We start from the raw sequence: 23,051 nt of genomic DNA, 5'->3' as shown, positions 1-23,051 counted from the left end.
ATCATATAGGTATTTACCTGTGGTGATAATAGTTTATAAATCTTCCATTAAGAGTTTAAATAATGTCATCTCGATAGTTACAATACTTCTCTTTAAGCATACAAAACCAGAATATTTTAAGTATGGAGATAAACTTACTTGCTTAAGAGAACATAACAGCAAGTCAAGGGTGGGCTTCCTATTTGTTTATGTGGAATTAAATTTCATAAGCATAGTAAGTTTCACATACACAGCAGTTCATAAAATATTGCATTATAACAACTTAATATGTTAAAATTAAAAACACACATTTAACATGGATACTAAAGTAACAGAATTGAAACAAGCTATACCTTCTTTATCTGCTTCAGCATCTTTAGTCTCAATGTCTGTGCTCTGTAGTGCTTTTTCATTATTGCTGCAGTGTGGTACCTCAGCTTTCACGAGATCAGCTCCTTGGCTTTCACTGGAAGATTCTGTTTTCTCCTTCGGCTGATCTTCAGATGAAGATTTTTGCTTGTTGCTAGATCCATCGCTGTTGTCATTGGTTGAAACAGCATCAACGGATTCCATTTTACCATTGTGACATGCTGGAACAGGCATACCCTCTAAGCCGTGTACAGATGTCTCTCCATTTAAACAGTCCCCTTTCAATGTCGAGTCCTTCCTTAAATCCTTTTCAGTATTCATGGTAACACTGTCAGTTATTAACAGAGATTCATTCGAGCTCTCTTCTTCTGTGGATGCAAAATTGTTTTCCTTTCCTGATGTCCCATTGTTAAGCCTCTGCTCTGCATCTATATCCATAATATCGCAAGAGGATTCATCATTTGTCATAGAGAGGTCTCCTGTTTCCTCCCCATTCTCCTCAATGCAGTCAGCGCTGATCTCTAGCTCTCCATTTTCCAGCAATTTACTGTCTTCTCCATGGTTTTCATCATCGGCAAATTTTGCGTCATCTTCATCTTTCTTTAAATTATTGACTTTCCTCTTCTTAATAATGCCTTTGCCCCACTGTGAGCGCCGTCTTGACTTTCTCCTTATTCGAACTGAATTATAAAGGAAAAAAGAAAACAAAACTTTTAGATGTACAGGTACCTCCCCTTAAACAGACTAGCATATTAGAATATGCTGTAATATGAGGCAAATGTGTTCACAGTTCAAAGAAACAGTCAGCTGTTTGTTGACTTCAGTGTGAGCAAATCAGTACAGATACAAACGACTTTTAGAAGTACAACCAGTTGCATACAAAACTCTTACTGTAGCCCGTTTCCATAAACAGCCTTTCCTACTTAATGTATTTCATACACACCCATTTGCAGGTAAACCACTAGAAGAAAACAGCAAAGCAATGATGTAGAACTCAGTCACACTCATTTGGGTAACGCAGAATTTAAAGACCCTATTGTCATTTTCCCTTTTTACACCACCAGCTATTCAAAAGCATTACACAAGGAAACAGATGGAAGTGCAATGTGTGAACTGACAGATAATTTGGGTTGGAAGGGACATTAGGAAGTCTCCTCTGGCCCAACCTTCTGCTGAAAACAGGGCTAGTTAGCTATGAGGGCAGACCAGGTTGCTCAGGGCTTTGTCCAGTCACATACTGAAAACCTTCCTGAATGCAGATTAGACAACGTCCTTGTGTCCTGTACCAATGCACAACCACTGTGTGAAAAGGTTTTTTGCCTTTTATCTGGTCAGAACCTCTCATTTCCATCTATGACCAGTGTCAATTCGAAGACGTCTTCGGTTATTAGATCAACTACCGAATAACCCTCTCCTCCATCTCCCACTCATTCTCCTCTGTACTCAAGCTCGTTGCAATGACAAAATGTGGCTTTTGAGAAATGAGGATTTTTTTTAAAATCCAGACCATTTTAGCAACCCAGTATAAAGCAAGACCGCACAAACATCTGCATTTATGCAGCGAGTCTGTATGCAGAAGGGGAAACACAGCTTCTTAATCTAGTCTCACCACCAATGCCTCACCATGCATACAACTCGACTTGAAGCAACTTAGGCATGTGATCCTTTTTTCATTGCTCTTGCATCCTTACTTTTTCACTTTTACTTTTTCCAATGCATGCTTCCTGTGCCTTTTTAAAAAAATCACCTAACGAGCTTCTCAGAAAAAGTCCGTCCCCAACCTATTTACAGAGATACAACAACCAGAGCACCAATCTGAAAGAGGTCTTGGGGCACGCTTGCAATACAGTCAGAAAACACAGAAGGAGAACCATTCAAACCTAATACTGTTGTCAATGTCCTCTGCAAGAGCACTAATAAGACACAGCTCAGAAGACTAAGGAAAGGATTGGGAAAAACAGCAACTTCTATATTCATATTCAAGTTACGATGCAGACTGCTGGTATTTTTGCAAAGTTGCAGTCAAGTGTTTATAACTGAAAATGCTAGCCAACAGTTAACAGATTAACAACTTCTACTCCGTTCCAAAACCAACTATGCTGAGCACCTCCATAACGTTCGTGCTATTTGTAGGTTGCTTTGATTTATGGGGTATTAAGTCACAGATCTGTGTCTGCCAACTTCACACTGAGTTACAAAGATGGGTGTTTACTGCGTAGCTTTGAGGATACAAGCACTATGCAGGTACAAGTGGTGAGAATTAAATTACAGAAGCTCAGAGAAGTACAAGTATACTTCAAGACTTTCCTCCCCATATGTAAGCAGGTAGTTTAACTACTACATTTAGGAATAAATTTTAACCTTTTAAAAGCTATCTAATGGAACAATCACATTGCAATACAACAGTTTCATTTGGAGCATGTATTTATTGTTACAAATAATCTTAAGAACTGTAAGAATTGAGGGGAAAACCCTCTTTTTCCAGCTACTTTGGAGATTTGATAGCAGCTTCTACAGTGAGTTTCACTCTTTTATTGGTGATGAACCACAACCTGTTCACGTAACTTATCAGAAGCTAACAACCTCTCCCTTTATTCAGCAAGAGATTTTCAGCAATCACACACACAGTAGATCTGAAACTAAACACGTGGATTAATAAACTTACAGACAAAAAATTCCCCTATTAGGCAATGAGCTTATCCTCGGGTCAACTCCAAAGATGGACAAATAAAACACAGAACAGAAGAGTTTTCAAGGGAATGTAACATGTTTTCAAGTGTATAAATTAGTAAGGAAGTTGGATTTTTATAGATCCAATGATTTTGGCTTTTAGAGTAACTTTGCTATAAGGTGGCATTTATCATTATTAGTGACTTACACTTTAAAAACGCCCATTTACTGGTGCAACTATTTTGTCCATCTGCAACCTCTACCTGAGAGCCTGTATTTGCTTAAGTCCCCAGGCACATTCCTAAAATTCCTAAGCATGTGAGAAATCAGAGTAAAATGGAATTATTTATTTATTACACATTTCATCAAGTATCAAGTCTTCCTAAATGACAGTCAGCAAGTCCAGCTAACTCTCACTCTCGTGCAAACTATTCAAATGGAAGTTACAGGCCTTTTCACAGCTGTGCAAGTTGCTTTCATTGTTTTTAATTAGGACAAAGCAAAAAGTGTTACAAAAGATCTCCTCCCAGGAGTTCTGAGGTTTTCTATTTTACTCTGTATAAAAACCAGTGAATGCAGGAAATATTTCATCCACCTCAAAGTATGCGCACAAAGCAGAGCTTTGATTGAAACACTGCTATTGTTACAAAACTGGTCTTTATGTCACAACATTCAAATAAATTTATACCTACAGCCAACCACTGCGGTTTAGGAAAGAAAACCGCTTTTCATTGACAGATACTGCAGAATACGCCCTCTTCTCATTGACAGATACTGCAGAATATGCCCTTCTCAATGTTTAACAGTTTTTGTACTGACAAATGTAGTAATCTAGTTTTGGTTTTCACCCATGTTTAGTCAATAGCATTTGGTTAGCGCCAGAATTTTTCCTTCCCACACTCTTACAGTTGTTTTAAGGAAGTACTATCGTCACCTGAATGGCCCAGACCTGTAACCAACACTTCAAATACCCTTTTTTTTTTTTTGTCTGTGTGCTTCTAAGAATCAACTTTTTCTCCTGACACTCAGATAAATAAATACCTTCCTCCTTTCAACCACTTCCATTCCAGCCACCGAAGCCTTTTTTCTTCAGGTTTTCATAAATGTACCTAAATCTCAGATTTGAGTTCATTTAACACAAGCTCAGGACCTCAGTGAGGCTGATAATCCCCTACCTAAGTACACTTTTGAGTACGTTCTCCAGTTTTTACGTTCCTGACCATACCAAAAGTAGACCTCTGGTCCTAACATACAAAGCGTCCCTTCAAAAGGGCACCTTTTCGTTCTGTTCTAGGCTGTATTACTGCTTTCTGCAAAGCAATGCCTTTTGGGATATGAGAAGGAATTTTGGTTCCAGATCCTTAGCACCCTTAATGTTGTTACACTGATTTTCTTTCACACACGATGCAGGCAAAGGCTTGGCTCTTACAGTTTTCTTCTTACAGAGAATGAGTGAAAATTCGAGCAAATAATGCAGTATTTAAAAACAAACCAAAACAAACAAAAAAAAACCACCAGCAGTCTTTATGTCCTGCCCAACTCCCCGAGTAAAACTAAGAGTCTAGTATGAGTAGCAAGAGTGTTGAATTGAGCAGTGACTCATGGGACCAAATGCAGAAGTCTGCACCAGATTTCATTATCCACATTCTCTTTATATTCACTACAAAGAAAAAGGCACTACTGAGAGAATAACACGGACTTGAGAAACGAGGGTTCAATAAAGAAGGAGCTACCAAAGAGTAACACTGATACAAAACTAAAGGGCAAATGTTCATGGTTTGCTGCTAAATAATAAACTTAACCTGGAGTCCCCTCTCCTTCACTTTAGTGTTTATCTTCTGCAAGGTTGTAAACTGTCAAGAGCAGAACCACTTTTTAGCCTGTATGATTCATGATACATTGAAGTTCTCAGTAAGTAACAGAACGGGTAATGGATTACAGAAGAAAAACCAGGAGTTAACTTTGTAAAAAAAAATACAAAAAAAAACTAGCAGAGTATATACAATTGCAAGTTAATGCATTAACACCTTTTCAATTATTCCTTTTAAAACTACTCATCTGAAATGTATCCATTGATACCCAGTCTTTTGGCACTATTTGTGCCAGAGGCAGTAGAAATACTATTGTCAGAGGAATCCTGCTTTTTAGAACTGAGTTTCTATAACTCAAACTATTATAATACCAATTATTCACACATGAATACATTCACTTGCTTTCTGAATTGTGGAACTCTTCTCTATAATCTTCACATAACCTCTACAGATTTGCCAAGGGGATCCTCACATCAGTTCTAGCTTCTTTCTGGTTTGCTTTTTCTGTAAGTCATTAAAAATTCTGTATGAACTAGGGTAATGACAATAAATACCTGTTTGACCACAAATCATGTACGTTTTACTTGGGTTCACATGAGGCTGATACCAAAAATAACCCCTCCCCACTCATTAATTTGTGCTAAGCTGCATAGTCTATGCAGACACCATTTTAAAGAAATGTAATAAAATTTAATTAATTACTGAATACAAATTTACCATACATTTCCTTAAGCAATAAGTGGGGTTTCTCAATTCTTCCATTCCTACCTTGAGACCCTGAATCTAATGGAAGATATCTAAACTTAAGGCAGATGGCATTTTGTGCAGAGGTGGCCTCCCAAGACTATAAAAGAAATTACATACTTACTTCAGAAGCACTAGTCCTCTAAACTCAAGTGAAATGAAACGTATAGCGGACTTTCAGAAACCCTGAATTCTTGCCCACTGACAGGTTCTGCTTCAGGATTTTCATGCCAGATAACATCAATGATTTTCACGCCAGATAACATCAATGATTTTCATGCCAGATAACATCAAGTAATGACAACATATGGTGAAATAAGCATCCCTGTCCTCTACAGTTCACATCAACTCTGTCCAGAGCAAAGCAAAGCTCATCGATATTAAAAAACGAAGTCCAAAATTCTTCCCATAATCCTGAATTATTTCGACAAGACCTAAAGGTTACTGTCACCTTACTGTTTGGTACAGTCTCAATACGAGAGACTTCAAAAACATGGGTGCATGGTACAGAAGCTTCAGAGTTGAGGTGTATCCCCTTCTGCCACACAAGCGCATCAGTACAGCGACAAAGCTGCAGACTACACAGAAGTCAAGCTGGGAAAGGAACTAGATATAATTAGAAGATTCAAAGATTGTAAATCACTAACAAGCAAGTCTGCTGCTTTAATGTGGATAACTAATGAGAAGATGTAGCAGCTGAAGCAGCTAAGTTTCTCTTGAAACTTCTGTAGTTTGACTGTTACCACATATTGAGTGTAGCACAGTATTCGTGGAGGCTAACAAATTCTCTTTATGCTGCAGAAAAGCAGACCTTACATGCCTCTGCATTGCTTCAAAATCCATCAGACAAATGTGATTAAATGTCACTAAATGATAAAATTCACATCCATCAAACAGTAGATTCTCTGTTGTTACCTTTATTTCATAAAGGATTGCTGGGAATTAAAATCCAATAATGATTCTCATAGCAAAAACGATCACCGTGGATCTAGATTTCGTGTCTTTGGCATCAAGAACCACTTGAAGCAAAACATTTAATCTTTTTCTTCTGTGACCAAAACCTTACAGTTCTTTCTGATGTCTGGTGCATAAAGTAACTTAAAACCTTGAGAAAGCACTTACAACCAACAATTTGCTCTCTTTTATGCAGCATCCAGGGTAGACATATATATACACGTCTGTACGTAAGTTCCACAGTAATTTCACTGCTTCCAGTAGTTTTATGTTCCTTACCAACGGGCACTGAATAGTCCACTTGAAAGCTCTGGAGTTTTAAGTCACAAAGTCCCAAACTGCAGTCAGAGATAAGCAGCAAGAACGAACAGAGCACAGCTCCACAATGGCTTAAAAAGCAAAATGAGGTGCCAGCTTCCACTAACACACAAAGCCATTTCTCCCTCCAAAGCCAGCTATAATATTTCTACTACCTCATCTGTACTTGCACTACTGTTCCTGCAGTAAAACAGATAAGGGAACTAATCTGCCTCTAAGTTTGTATTTTTTCCTGGGTTAGTTTTCAACATCTTCAGTTCCCAAACTGAGCTATCCAGCTCTTGAATGATGGTGCTCCTTTAAAGGAGATGGTTGGAATATGCAACCAGTGAAAAGCAAGGTAGTGCCTTCACTACTAACCTGCTACTTAGCATGACTGTGGAACTAACCCCTAAGAGCTATACGATTTTCTTCCTAGACAGAAAGTATGAGGATACTCAAGGCACAAACCTCAAAAATATATATAAAAAAACGACAGAACAACTACATGCAACAGCTTAGCATGTATGATCATCAACAACATATAAACTGTTACATGAACTACTTGAAGAACCTAGGCACTTCTCAACAGCGGTCAAGTTCCATAAGGAGGAGATGAAGCATGCTTCCCAAAATAAACTTGGCTGCAGCACCCCCAGTATTTCCTCATGCAAGCGAACTGCTTTCCCCTACCATTCCCTTTAGCACGCTCAACACAAGCCCTTCCCAGTATTTCTCAACAACCTCTCCAAGTATCTTCTGTTCCACCCCCAGCTGAGTAGGATGACCCCCCACATCTCAGGTGTACGTGCTCTGCCTGGCCAACATGATCTTTTAACCCATCAGCTAACAAGGCAAGGCAGAACAGGTAACTACCATTTTCAATCTATAGCCTTTTCCGTCAGGAGATGCATAGATTTATCCAGCTATCAATTTTCACAAAACCTGCAGGAATCTAATCTTTCAGACCTCAACTCCTGTCAGATCTGTCTGAACCAGGCTAAATGATTCAGAAGTTATTACAGGAGCAGAGATGGACAGAAAGGATAGGTATTATTTTCTTGGGAAACCAAGCTAAAAATATAATTTACATGAAACCATCAGAGTAATTATGTTAGCTAAGTACATGACAAGACAGTCACATAGGAAGATTAAAAAGAAAAATGAAGTCAGAAGAGAAGAGACAATCAGATTAATATCACCCGTAGAGATCAGTTTTAGACGTTCCACCTCTATAGCTCTGCTCATTTTCCCTCTGCTGAGTAGCTTTTTACAATAGCAACTATTATAGCTATTTACATTTTCGGTACATTTAGGAAGTTCTTAAGGATTACTGAATGACATCTTCCCTGCTGCAAGAGAGCCATGAACAAACACAAGGTTATTCTGCAACTTCAACACTGTAGGGAGGAAGTTTGTGCAGACAAAGCTCAGAGCTGAAGCTGGCCAGTACCATGGGAGACAACAAAAAGGGCTTTTTAAATTATGTTAACAGCAAAATGAGGACCAGAGATAACTTTGGTCTGTTCCTTGACGAGGACAGTCACTTCACAAATAGGGACACAGACAAAAAAGCGACATTTAAAGCCTTCTTCACTTCTGTCTTCAACACTGATGATGGGCCCTGGAACTTCTATGTTGGAGGTCTGTGACTGAAAGGACAATGAACTCACAATCAACTCCAAACTCGTGCAGGATTTGCTACTCCCGCTGGATGGATATAAGTCTACAGAGCCTGACTGGATTCATCCGACGGTACTCAAAAGAGCTGGCTGATGTCATTTTAAGACCTCTCAATTATTTTTCCAATAGTCTTAGGAATCTGAAGAGATTCCAGGTGACTGGAAGCTGACAAATGTCCCAGTTTTCAAGAAGGGCAAGAAAGAAGACCATGGTAATTAGAGGCCTGTCAGTCTCAATTCGATGCCTGGTAAAATTATGGAGATTTTTCTGGGAGTTATTGAAAAACACAAGAAAGACAACACAGTCATTGGTCATTGCCAGAGGTCCACAATGGGAAAGTCTTGCTTAACAAATTTCATCTCCTTTTCTGACAAGTATCCAGTTGACCAAAGGAAGCCAGTGGATGTCATCTTTTTGGATTTCAGCAAAGCTTTCAATACAGTTTCTCACAGTATGCTTCTGGACAAAAAGTGCAGCATACAGCTGGACAAACACATAATGCAATGGGTGAACAACTGGCTGACAGGTCAGGCAAAAAGGGTTATAGTAAGTGGGGTTACATAAGGCTGGTGGCCAGTCAGTAGGGTTCCCCAGGGCTCCATTTCAGCATCAGTTCCCTTTTAATGATTTCATAAATGACTTGGGTGCAGGACTTGAAGGCAGACTAATTGAGTTTGTGGATGATATTAAATTGGGAGGAGCTGCTGACTCCCTCAATGGTAGAGAGGCCTTGCAGAGAGACTTTGACAAATTAAAGGGCTTTGCAATCACTGACCGCATGAAGTGTAACAAGCGCTGGATTCTGCAGCTGGGATGGGGTAATCCCAGAGATATGTACAGACTCGGGGGACAAGAGGCTCAAGAGCAGGACCACAGGAAAGGATCTCGGGGGTCTGGTTGATGGCAAGTTGAATCTAAGTCAACTGTGTGTCCTGGCAGCCAAAAGGGCCAGCCATATCCCGCAGTGCATTAAGCAGAGCATTGCTAGCAGGTCAAGTGAAGGGACTTTCCAGCTCTGCTCTGCGCTGGCGTGGCTTCACCTTGAGGTGAGGTGTACAGTTTCGGGTGCCAAAATATAAGAAAAACATAAATGTAAAACTATTAGAGAGAGTGTCCAAAGGACAGCTACAAAGATGGTGAAGGGTCTAGAGGGGAAGGCGTTTGAGGAGCGGCTGAGGCCCCTTGGTTTGTTCAGCCCAGAGCAGAGCAGGCCGAGGGGAGGCCTCATGGCGGCCTGCAGCTCCCTCACGAGGGGAGCGGAGGGGCAGGCGCTGAGCTCTGCTCTCTGGGGACAGCGACAGGACCCGAGGGAACGGCATGGAGCTGGGACAGGGGAGGGTCAGGCTGGGTGTGAGGGAAAGGTTCTGCACCCAGAGGATGGTCGGGCACTGGGACAGGCTCCCCAGGGCAGCGATCCCCAGGGCACCAAGTCTGCTGGAGTTCAAGAACCATTTGGACAATGCTCTCACAGACATAGGGTTTGATTTTTAGGAAGTTCTGTGTGCAGCCAGGAGTGGGAACTCCATGATCCTTGTGGGTCCTTTCCAACTCACGATATTCTGTGACTCTCCGACTTTAATCTCACAAGCGTAGGACAGGCTCCTACTTTGCATTAATTAAAATGACACATTACAAAATTATTTTCTATCACAGAACCGAAAGGCTGCGGTTGCTGGTTGTTTTTTGCATCAAGGAAGCAAAATAAAAAGATATGAAGAAAATAAATAGTTGCAAACAGAAGTGAAGAAATGGGCAATCTGCAGACAAAAACATTGCACAAGCTCTTTAAACAATTTAAAGCAAATATTGCCAAAATTTTCAGATGGGAGGAAGGAGTAAGATATTATCTAAAAGGTCTGAAAACTTTTTATTGCATTACTAATTTGTACCACTTATGGTAAAAAAATAAAACTCAGAAAAATATCTTTTCCACAAAATCTATCTTTTCACCATGTTTATAAAAAAACAGTGATAACGCTTGCAGGCAAACCTTGTTCTTAAGAGACACTGAACAATCTTGGATTACTGAGTTAGAATGAGATGAATAACAAGTGAATATAAAAAAAGCACTGATCAGGTAAATTGTGAGACTGTTTGCCTTCCATCAGAGCAAAAAGACATTCAATTAATTCAAGAGGCAGAGTATTTAATAGTGATAAAAGAAAATTTCTTTGCCACTAGGTACCACTACCTCCGTAAGTTTGATGGGATTCCAAAAAAGAATTAGGCAGACAGGATTTATAAGAACCCCTACAAATTCACTAAATGGGATTTAAAATTAGAAAAATTACAAAGCCTATGGGTTTAAACAACCATTAACTAACTCAGAATTGGTTAAGATGGTATTTTCTTCAAAATGAGGCAGTCCAAGTAATTTTTATTTCTCAAACGTTTGCAGCTTCCTTTTGAAGCATCCAGTTGAAGCCAGTGTCAGATTCAGATCAAACTACTCTCCATCCAGAATGTGCTCTCCTAAACTACCAAGAAAAAAAAATGATTAAAAAAAGAGACACTTGTCTCAGCTCTGAGTAAAGATGTCCTCAAATTCCACAAAAGCTTTTTTAATAGTGTTTGTCAAGTCACAGTACCTGCCTCTGTCTCAGGTGTGTTGTGAGAATTAATCCAAGTCAAATCCCTTTTCTGGAGAGCAGGAGAAAAGAAAACAGTAGCATAGTATGGGCAAGACATTAGCAGCTACTGCAATTTTAATGTTAATATCTGGATGACTTAACATGCAGCACTCACATTCTGTGGTAACTGACACAGAACTAGGCAAAAACGGAGAAAGTTAAAATAATAAAAATCTTAGGGCATCTGGTCTGCCATGTCCCTTGGTAAGACACTGCTACAGTCATATGAATGCCTGAAGTACAACAATCGCTTACATCACTGTATCAGAGAGGTCAAAAAAAGAGAGTAAACCGATCAAAATCAGACAAAGACTGAGAAAGAAATGGCTTCTGAGAAAGATTACAAAAGACCTTTTTCCTTTCTAAAAATCTTTTGGAAAGACACTGCCTCCAAACAAACAAAAAAAACAACCACTTCCTTTCCATTATAAAGTAGAACAACATATTTTCATATAAGAGCAAGGATCGCCATTTAGCTCAAACCACAGAAGAGTGTGCAAAATATTATTTATCTGGAAACTATTTTTTTTTGCAGCAGTTTATTTCCTTATTAGATCTCCCTGCAGTTCTTTCTACAGAGACCACTAATCACTTTAATTATTGGGAAAAGTCAGTGTAGTGTTTACTTCATATTTCATAAAATGAATTTTATCTAAAACTTTTTCTTAAAAGATTTCACATAACACAATACATTCTACTTTTTTTTCTTGCTGCAAATGCAATTTTCACATGGACCAGCTATCGTATTTATCATACTGCATGAAAGACATCTCCTCTGCGAGGAAAACACAATCTGCAGTCTATCACTACAGTATATTATTGTTGAATACTGCAAAAAAAATGATACGAATGGAAAAATCAAATCTTCCCCGTACAGGTTAGTTATATGTAACATTTACAGAAGGAACTGCAAGAAAATAAAATAATATGCAACATACTCCATCTACTGGCAAGATACAGTAATAGGACAAGTTTTTACTATACAGCATTGTAACAATTAAAGAGATACTGATGTTTTACATGCTGAAGTGTACCTAAATCACTTAGCACTTATTAATTTACCAGACGTCCAAAATTTCACATTGCTGATAGTTTCTTTTTCCATGCATACACACAAAGGCAAAGGCAGATTCCTCTCACAGGTACCCAGCGACAAGAGACAACAGGCCCAGACTGAAAAACAAGACATTCAATTTCAAAGAAAGAAAAAAAATACCGTGATGGTGACCAAGCACTAGAAAAGGTGGTGCAGGCACGTCATGGAACCTCCATTCTTTGAGAAACTCAAAACAAAACTGCCCTGCTCAACCTGCTCCGAGCAGGGGAGTTGGACCAGATGATCTTCAGAAGTCACTACCAACCATAGCAATTTTATGATTCTTTGATCTTACAACTACTTACATCAGGCTTTTGACATACGTCCCATTGTGTGCTTCCATCAGAACATTTCTCAAAATATGCACTTTTCTCAGAATATGCAGTCAATACTGATAAATTTTAAGTCATCTGTGGCAGAACTCTCCCAAATGAATTCTCGGCAACTTCTAGTAACGTAATACTTTTAAAACTCATCTGTACTGTAATACATAACCCACCACAGGTGTTACTTCAACAAGGGATATGGAAGTTGCAGATTAAATTTAACTCAGGAACATTTATCACCGTGTCTTCAAATAGAACTACAGATCTTGTGCCACATTTCTGATAGCCCATATGGTCTAATCAAATGAAAAAAACTAAGATATATTTAGCAAAATTAAATACATCACAAAACAATAGTTAACTACAAATCTAAATAATATTACATACAAAATACGTAATCTCAAAAAGCAAACCAAAACTAAATCCCATTCTTTACTGTATTATCCCTGAAACGTAAACAGGGATTTAAAATGGGTGAGGCTGCTACGCTACCTGTAATCCACAGTGTTTCTAGAGAAGATGCCTGACAATCATTTCCTTTTGAGGCTCTCAAGCACTTCATCTGAACTGACTTTTTTAAAGCTGTTTTCTAAAATACTGTAAACAAAGCTCCTAAAGAAATACTTTCGTCAAGAAAATAATGTTACTGTTGACAATTAAAACCAACAACAAACACTAGACCAGGACCAAAAAAACATTACCGAAGGAAAAAAAAGAATTCAAATTCAAACACACGCACACATATATATATATATATAAAAAGGGAAAAAATAGAAAGGAAGATTTTAGATTTTCGTAATTATTAATTGGAAAGCAAAAGCTTTTATCCCATGTAACTAAAATACATGAATAGCTGTCCTTGTTCCTCTGCTTCTGTAATGCATTTTAGTCTTCAAAAATCTTAGTTCTTCACCACATTCTCCACCTCTAAATCATCTCTGTTCTGAAATCCCTTCTCTGAACTACCCCATTCCATTTACACATTTGCAATCCGTGTAATTTGCTGTTCTTTGAGCTCCCTTACCATCAGCCCTGTTATGTTCTTACTCTATCCTAGCTCCTGCCTCCAACCCCTCTTCTAGACTGTTTCTCTTCCAAGTTTTTCTGTCTCTATTGACCTTACCAGATCAGTCTTCAAGCGTGCCCATGTGCTACCTGAATCCCTTCTGTAGATTTCTGACTGCTCATCAGTTCCTGGTTCTCCTTCTTGATTACTACATGTACCACATCACTCCTACAGTAGCCATCCTGCCCAGACTCATCTTTAAAATGCAGATTTTCATTTGATTGTATTCCCAAACATCACTAAGCCTCAAATTTTCTTGTCTTATAGTGTACCTCCCCAAAATGCTAGCAGAAAGGGTGCCTTAACACTAGCTCCTTTTCTGTTTATAAACAGGAAAGTTGGCAACTTCCTTCACTTGATGGCTCTAGTCTTCAAACAGTCACCACTGAACCCACAACACTAGATGAAGAATAGCAGAGGCAGAAGACCTTTTTAATACAACAGTAACCACTAAAAGCTGCCCTCTCTTCCAGAGAGATGTCCGCCTTGAACGTGTACAACCACTCCTATTTGCTGCATAGCACCCACAGACAGGAAAGATCAACCAGAGTTAACGATCTCGGGTTTCAGAGCAAACTAAGAACATTGAGAACCCCTTCTCTCTGTTTTGCCAAACAAATGCATAGCTTTGATTGACATCATCAATATATTATGTATCAATTTAGTCGAGCCGCAACTCTGTACCATTGACTTTAATTCCTTTAGCAGAAAAAAATTACACTTGGAGGAAATAAAATTATACACCTGTAATTAACCTATCTGACATCAATGCTATCATTTATATACAAACATCATGCAGTTCTGGGCAGTTATCCCCACACCTAGAAACTTTCATACAAGAAAAAAGCGTTACCAGGGTGAAGACAAAGACCAATATAAATTTGATTACTCCAATCTACGTAGCTGTTTGCCTATTAAGCACCCATTTGATGTTTCTGTTAATAATAGATTCCCCATCTTAAGCAGGAAAGCCATGTATAACTATCAGTATGTCCCTCATATACACATTCTTGTGGACTTTATTTTCATCTAACAAAATCTACTGTATTTACCTGTTATAATCAACTCACCTCTTGAAAATAATTAGCAGTGCCTTCAATTACCTACAACACAGTTAAGCAGTCACACACTCCTCACAATTCTAGAGATTTTGACCAAGTAATTGGACTAATCCAGTAGGCTGCATCAAGAGTATCTTAACATCCTCCATTAATTGGTAGTGACTGTTGAAAGCCAATTCCCATAAAGGAAAATACAGTTAAATTTATAACTGCTTTTCTAACTTTTAGCATAATAATGTATGCATTGCAGACAGCAAGTGACTAGTGCATGTGACAGAGTATAATGCAGCATGCAGATACATACCTGTCAATATACACATGCACTAAATAAATCTTAACACTCAACCAACAGATAAAAGCGATCACCTCATATTATAGAGAAAATAGCTTTTTTTCCTTTAAAAATGTAATAAAAACATAAAAACAGTTATTCTTTATTATGAAAACAGAAATCCTATTTCTTTCCAGCTTCTTGGGCAGAAATTTCTTACCGTTAGAAAAAGAGTATTTCTTAAAATTCCATGTTTCATGCTTAAAATTACTTTTGGGCATAATCAGTAAGCATTAGTACAGACATGTGAAATGTTTGCCATTGGAGGTGTCTGCGATTTTGCACAATTTTCAACCAAGGTACTCACATGCACATTTATTTGCAGAGTTGGGCCACACCGTCATTGTGGGTTTTTGTTTGTTCCGAAATGCCTCTTCAACTCTAGCTTCTGTTTTCCGTACAGTGGAACCATGAGGATTTATTTGTTCTGCTGTTACCGATAAGCCTGCATACAGAAGATAACCATACCTATTTAAATAAACCAAGCTGAAAAAAATCTACTGAATTTTAAAAGAAATTTGGAATACCATGCTGCAATAAGAATACATCAATTAATATTTAGTTGGACATTCAAAAGAAAGATTAGAATCAAGAATATTTGTTTTCTACTGACAAAACAACTTACTCGCTGCATGGTCTTAAAACTGTCAGCTCTGACGACTTAGAAAAATATGACTGTTTCTCACACTTGGGTCCCCAAAGATTGCACTCTTATCTACATTTCCTCTATACAACAAATTCTTATTGACAGTTTCAATCTTTCTTAATTTTAACAAGATGATTTAAAATAAGTAGCAATTCATAATGGCATGGGGTATGCCGTGTCAAAAAGAGTACGTGAAGAGAAACTTGCACTGTCATCATGATCTATGTTATGTAAAATGGATCCACTTCAGAGTCAGTATGAGCTCTGAGATTAAGGAAAATGTGATTCTGCTTTTAACAAAAAGTCTGTTGTTCTTTCTGTAATACAAGTTCATCTCATAGCTTCTAGTATTTTCCAAGATTTTTAAATTCTAAAAATGTGCGCTTCATATTGGTTACGCACATATTAAAGATATAAACATACTTCTGCAGTTTCACACTTCACTAGAATTTGCTATCCATCCACCACTATAAGTCATCTTAAATGTCATACAACATCTCCAAAAGTAGCCAGAACAAAATGACCAAGAGCAGGCAAGAAACTCTAAAACTGACAGAAGCAGAAATGAAAAGATCCACAAAGGAACTCTCACCTAACAGTTAACAGGTAAAGCACACGCTATTAGGTACTAGTAAAAGTATTTTAAGCTACATATCAAATATTTTTTTTTTTTTTACTCAAAACACCCATCACTTCTACCTTGTTATCTGCTGGTTTCAACAAGAAGCTGCAAATTCCAAAATCTAGTATACATATTTTTTGATTTACCAACTTAGAATTTGTTATCCTTAGGTTTACACTCTTTCAACAACAGCACCTCATTTCTGTAATACAAGAACAAGAGATTCTAGTTTAACTTCTAGACACTAATTCTATTACACAGTTTATCATTTTGTTACACTGCAGTACTTTGAGACTGGTCACCAGTCCCAGTACTAAATAAAAAAAATAGAAGATCTGACAAAAGTATAGAAAAGGTACATCTATTCAATACATAATTCTGTTTGGAATTGTGGTGAAAAAAAAAAGCGATGCAGAAAATACCTTCCATTTTAAAGCTATGTACAATTGCTAAACAACTTGCCAAGATAATTGTGAAGAAAATGGATAGAGAACTTTTTAGCCTTATCTTCAGTAGTTCCTGGAAATAAATTAAGAGCTAATAAATGGCACAATTCAGAAAAATCAATGGCTTTCCAACTGGGGAAAGTTTAAAAAGCCTACAATGTGTGTCATTGGCCTTCTAAACTCCTCTGAGATCAGAAACACTTCAGAAAATTGCCAGAGAATTTGTCAGTAGCCTCACAGATAATCAGCTTGCTCGATTCCATCCAAATCTCACACTGAATGTTGAAGTCCTTCCAAACTTAACCAAGAAAACGTTGGCCAAGATCTGAGTTTGAGGCGTGTTCTTCCTGTCAAGAGGATAAGCTTCCTTTCTGATGATCACATCCATCTACCCTGACTCAATCTCAAACTATAACGCTACTTCAACCTCTTCTGAGCTGGTATTAATGCAAATTGTATACTCAGTCCATGAGCTGCTAGTAGACTCAAGTGGCAAATATCTGGACTTGCCCCCCTCATAGTCCAACATTGGCATTTTTGCCCTTCTTTCACAAGGGTCCTGCTGGCAGGCTAAAAATTTTAATTCCAGTAAGGCTTTATGGTAAGATCCTTGAACAAGCTGAGTCCAGACACCTATGCGGTGAAACACGGACACGAAGTCTCTTTTCTTCCATCAGACTTTACACATTAAAGGAAGGAATTCATCTTTAAAAGAAGATTAAGAGAGATGCTTAGGGTGCTCCAGGGCAAAAAAAGGCCCGTTGTACATTATACCATGATGCCCACTCTCTATGACCTCAGTCTCAACATTCATTTAAGGCCTTGCTTGGAAATCTCTTGTTTATATTAAAAAGAACTACTTCGGCATTCAGTTACCCACACAGTCTTGTATACTAGTCACAAACAAGGCTGGCTGCCAATTTCAGCATGATTTCATTGGGTAGCTCCACTCAGGCGAACAGCCTGGTATGAGTAATGACCCTTGCATGTAGGTAACCGGTTGCACAAAAATCTTTGTCTACACTGCTTACACAATTTTTTTTTTGTTTGTTTGGTTGGTTGTTTTTTTTCCCCCCAACTATTTCCACACTGAAACATTTCACTATTTCCAAGCACACTCTTATTGTGAAGTAGAGGAACGGAATGCCATCTGGAGATCACTCCTATACCTGGCCTTCTGGTAATCAATCCAACGAAGAAAACAGAAGTCCCTTAACAGCCTTGTGGACATCCAATCAAAAGCAGAAAATACAAGCACATGCCTTCATTGTCCCTTGTGCTCTAAGCAGGGTATGTCAGAAGCCTAGAACAGTAGATGCATTGTGATTTTATGGGTCTATTGTCTTGCTGAGCATATTCTGTCAGGCAAAATGGAAGTAATAGCAAGGTTGATCAGTTTTTGCATGCCTTCCATCCACTACAACAACCAGTTCCAAGATTACATGCTTGAAGTGCTATCTTCTTGATGTTCTACATCACAGAATTTGACAATACTCATGCTCCAGGGACAGGACAATCTCTTGGGCTCGTCTTTCAGCTTGAGTTTTCCTCGTACCTCAAGAGCTGCATGTTTTTTCTTCATTCAGAACCAGTTAATCTAACGCATCTTCCACGCATTCTAAGTCTTCTGTCCTTGCCAATCCAGTATGTGTTCTTGGCCTTCCGCACTCTGCTACTGGACCATCCAGGGCTCATTTGTTCATGAAATGAACAGAATGTAGTCCAAAAGGACAAGCCTCTTTGAAACATGACTTGCAGGTTATCTGTGACACTGTAACAGCCTGTATGCCAATGTCTGAAATGCACTTGGAAGCCCATCCACTGTCATATGTCAGCTCTTGTCAGCCACAAACTGCTGCTGCTAGTCATAAACCTGTATCTGAAGGTCCACTTACCAGCATCAGACTCCAACAGTATGCTTCTTCTGATGTAAAAAGTTCATAGCATGACAACATCAGCCTTAATTACAACTTCTGAACACCCACCTCTTGCAACAGGATCAGCAGGTTTTGCCCCCAGAAGTTTGTATTATTTGGTCGCTGCCACTAAAAGGAGGGCAGCATTCCAGTCAGCTCTTGGGAGGCTTGCAAGGAGCGACTACAAGCTATACAGTCACCCTCTGTAACAAAGAGCTCTTACACACAGTTACTTTTAACCTCGGAAGCAATAACCTTTTGCAATCATGGGGGACTCACAATGGATAATTAACTGAGCATAGCTCTCAGCGTGACACTAAGGCCAGAATTGTGAACAGTCTTATACTTTAAATAGGAAAGTACAGAAGAGAAAAGAAGGCATTATATTAGTTCAATTTTACAACCGCGGTGAGTTACAATTGGTTCTCTTATCCACAATCCAAGACACACATTGGAAACTTGTACAGAATTAGACAAAAATGCATGACTGAATGGGAAAATAAAAGGAACTCTATCTGTTTAAACCTGAAGAAGAGAAAGCCTACGGATACTTGCACAGTTCAAAGACATTTATTAATAAAGGGTCTTCAGTCTACTGACAAAAGTATTTCAGGAACCTGCAAACAGCAGTTAAGACTGGCCAAGTTCTACCTAGAAATCAACGCCTTTTTTTTTTTTCTTTTTAAACCGAAGCAAGAGCTGAAGCAGAAAACAACTTAGCAAGGCAAAGCTAGAATTACTGAAATCAGTAAGCCTTAAATCAGCACGAGTTTTGATTCTAATGTTATACTTCAGTAGCTTTCAACCTTTTTCAATTTTCAGAAAAAATTTCCAGGAGGTACAGAAACTTTCATGTAAACGAAGCCCTGCTGGCAGTATGTTTGGGTTTTCAATTACCTCTTGTGGTCGCTTTAGAAGCCATCCACAGCCTTGCAGGTCTATAGACTACAAGTTGAAAACAACTGCACTGATTTAAACAAAAATTAAGTCACTGATATCCTCCAATGGCGGGAGCTGTATTTCCTGGTTTGGGACTAGTAGACTGTCAACCTCATTTTCCCCTCAGTGTGGATTTAACAGGTATTTCTTGATCCAAGAAGTCAACATAATATCACCAGAAGTACTTTTGTGCACGTGGCAGGGTGAACAGAAAATCCACTGTTTTAAATGTCATTCACCTTGTTCTTATTTGTTACTACACTGCATTACATGGTGTTTTTAGAACGCAGCTTTGGTGTCACCACATCTTCACTTAGCATAGCAGTCCTAATGTTTATCTGTTCACTGTGTTCTACATTAATTCTTGTAGCAATAGGCAATCCATCCTTCTTTACAAAAGGATTGTGCCGTATCAGACCAACTCACATAGCTGGAAGAAGGCAAGTTTCGAGCTCAGTCATCCTTTAACGGGTACTGCCTGAGTCCCACGTGCACTCCATTTTTCATCTTAAATTTAAATTTTCATATGGACATTTGTAAATTGTCTTCTATCTCACTTCTATTGTGCTATAATAAATGAAGCTAAACATACCTCTTTTTCTTCTCGCTTCCTTGATTTCTTCACACATCTTATTAAATTCTGGATCCAGTTCAGCAGCAATGATAGCATGAGCAGTGTCCTTCAACGTACAAGCTCTATGTCTAATTATTTTATCTAGAAAACAGGACAGCACACTTGTAAATTTTATCACATTTATTAAAATACTTTATCATTTGTATGTAGGTTTGTATTGTATATTACAACACTGACATAGATGAAACTAGAAAATATTATAAACGTATGAAAATAGAGACGGATCAATACCATAGCATGCTCAAAAATTACAACCTAACTATTTAAAAGTAGTTTTCAGAAGTACAAATTATTAATTTAATCAATAGTGGCATTTCTAAAACAAATGAAAACAGTGAAAAATGAACACACTTGTATCAAGTTGCAGATCTTAGAAACTTGCTAAAATCAGCAGGTCTAGCCAGTTTCCAAAGGCAGAACTAAACAGAATAACTAAGTACAGTGCAGTGTCCCAAAAAGAGACTTGTCCAGGATTAAATTTACTCACTGAGGTCTAGTAACTTTCATACACTGCCTGCAAAACTGTATTTGTCATCCCCTGAATCTGTAAGGTTGATCTGGACTACATTCCTCAGTTTTTTTTCCTCCAAACCTTATTCTTTAATTTATATTTAACAAATACTAGAAAATCCCAAATCTTGCTTGAACAGATTACTGCTGATCTCAAATTGTTATTTCTCATTTAAATCCATTGAGAAAGAATGGCAAGAAATGAAAATGTAGCAAACTTGAAGCTCATGTCTACCTGGGGAACAGGACAAGAAGTACTGCCCACACCAGAAGCCTACATGTGACTCATGAAAAAAACGTTTGTACAGAGAAAACCTGTTCCCATGTATTTGAAGTAAACAAAAGAAATTCTTCCAATACTGTTGAAGTATTTGAAATTCGAAAAGTAATTGTAACTTAGGAAGTAAACCTGTATGTGGAGAAAATTGACATCTAGAATGCTGCTTTTCAATGAAATCTACAACACTTACTATTTACTTTTAGTACAAACGTATTTAATTTGTCAATTCATCCATACTGAATTACTTTTTCCAGCTGATGGAGATACTTCAACAGCAAACACCAATATTAATGTCTACAACATAATTTGCAGATTTAATCTGTTTTAATAATCACTAAAGACAACAATTAAGAATATCAATGAACATTTATTAAACATGGCTTATAACCTTAGAAACAGAAAATTTTACAGATCGAAAAACTGCCGAGTCAAAAAGAATACCAGCATCCCGCCCAATTGAGCCCTACATATGTTTTCTGGGGAAATCTACTACTGTTTAAATTGACTGGAAACTAGAATCTTTTTTACCCACATGTATCAGTGAAGCATTTTGTTTTACGATTGCAAAAAATACATCTGCATCGTTCGCAGATGTAGTTTTGCGATGCTAGATTTTAAAAAGTCAGTCAGAAAATAAAGTTTAACATGTCCTCCCAAAAGAAGGGGAAAAAAAGCCTCTAGACTTTGAAGCTCTAATGAGAGGAAAGGGTTTATGTTAGGTTTCAGATTTTGATTAGAAGCTTACTGTTGAAAGAACCCTCCCCAAAACCAGGTTTGTACAGTCATACCAGCATACCGTACTTACAATTCTACTCCCCTTTAACATAGTAGTTATATTACCCTACCATGAAGCACCATTAGTGTAAGCACAAATTCATTCATGCTACCATAGATTACTATACCACGGGCTGTTTTATATCGAACAATATAGAGGTACAGTTTCCCAAGTTTAGAGCAGCCTTTTTGCTGAAGAAACACCACGATGTGATTCCACGTTGGCAAATGTTATTTTGGATCTTTTGATGGGAGTATTTGATTGAGTTACTGCTTTTTTCATGTCCTGTGATAGACAAGGCTTTCCCACAGACAACGCGAAGATGTAAATGCTAATATGTCTAATCCACAAAGGTTATTCCTTCGTTGTTGCTGCAAACAGGGTGTCAAACAATGAAGGGCAAAGAACAGTTCTCCTACAAAAAGCTCCTGCAATTTTATAGCAAAATACAGGGAGTGGAAGAGGGGGGTTGAGGAGAAGCCAGTTTTGAGTCTCTGTACTGCATATAAAAACTGGTACTCATCGCCTTTCCAAAATGAACAGAACCAGGTACAGCATGATTCTTCTACAAACTCACGCATGAAAGAGGCAAGAATATATGCCTAGATTTTTTAAAAATTGAAATTTATATCTTAAATAAACAGTTAATGGATTTGAACGCATATAATGCTTACTCAGAATAGAAATGATGTGCTGTTTCAGCACTGCATTCATTCAAAAACCTCAAGAAATCTTATATGCCAGAAGAGCAATATATCATCAGTCTGTGACAATGCAGCGGCTAGAACGATCTTTCAATTACCTTCTCAACGAAGAGAAACTCCAATCTAAAACTGAACAAAGAAATAGCCAGATCCATTCGTCCCAGCGCAGTCCCAAAGGCATGAAAAACTAAAATAGCCCTATTTTGGTTCCCTATGTATATTTCCAAAAATTCTTCCTCTTTGGACAAGATCAATGAAAAGTTCTACCACTACGTGGTTCCTCAAGCTGTTTTTGCTACGTTTCTCCCACACTGAACCACAGATTTGTGTTATGATCCTGCATAGATCTGACTTCAAAGTATAGGGTGGTGGAGCCCCTTCCCTGTCGCTGTCGGGCAGAGGGAGGGGACCAAAAAGATGAGAAGGGTTGGAAGCGAGTCCCAGTTCTGTGTCACAGGCAACCCCCCTCCCTACCTACCTCATTTCCCCAAGTGCCCCTCCATAATAGGTTTGAGGCCCTGGATCCTGAAGGAGAGGTAGGCAAGGATGTGGTGGAAGGCCC

At 38.3% G+C, this 23,051-nt stretch overlaps 1 protein-coding gene across 5 annotated transcripts in view; it reads right to left on the bottom strand.

Annotated features, from left to right (window-relative positions):
- Positions 1-23,051, bottom strand: part of ATAD2B (ATPase family AAA domain containing 2B) — an 80,696-nt gene that overhangs the window by 5,438 nt on the left and 52,207 nt on the right. For all 5 annotated transcript variants that reach the window (XM_083830787.1, XM_083830785.1, XM_083830783.1 and 2 more), the window contains exons 23-25: positions 20,179-20,301; positions 15,325-15,462; positions 333-1,028 (exon numbers count right to left, since the gene is read on the bottom strand). In XM_083830787.1, coding sequence (XP_083686913.1) covers positions 333-1,028; positions 15,325-15,462; positions 20,179-20,301 — 957 coding nt within the window. The remainder of the gene's footprint in view (positions 1-332; positions 1,029-15,324; positions 15,463-20,178; positions 20,302-23,051) is intronic.

This window comes from Anser anser (genome assembly GCF_964211835.1).
Source record: "Anser anser genome assembly, chromosome: 3".
In the NCBI taxonomy this organism is placed as follows: Eukaryota; Metazoa; Chordata; class Aves; order Anseriformes; family Anatidae; genus Anser; species Anser anser.
This window is presented reverse-complemented; position numbering and strand designations above follow the sequence as displayed.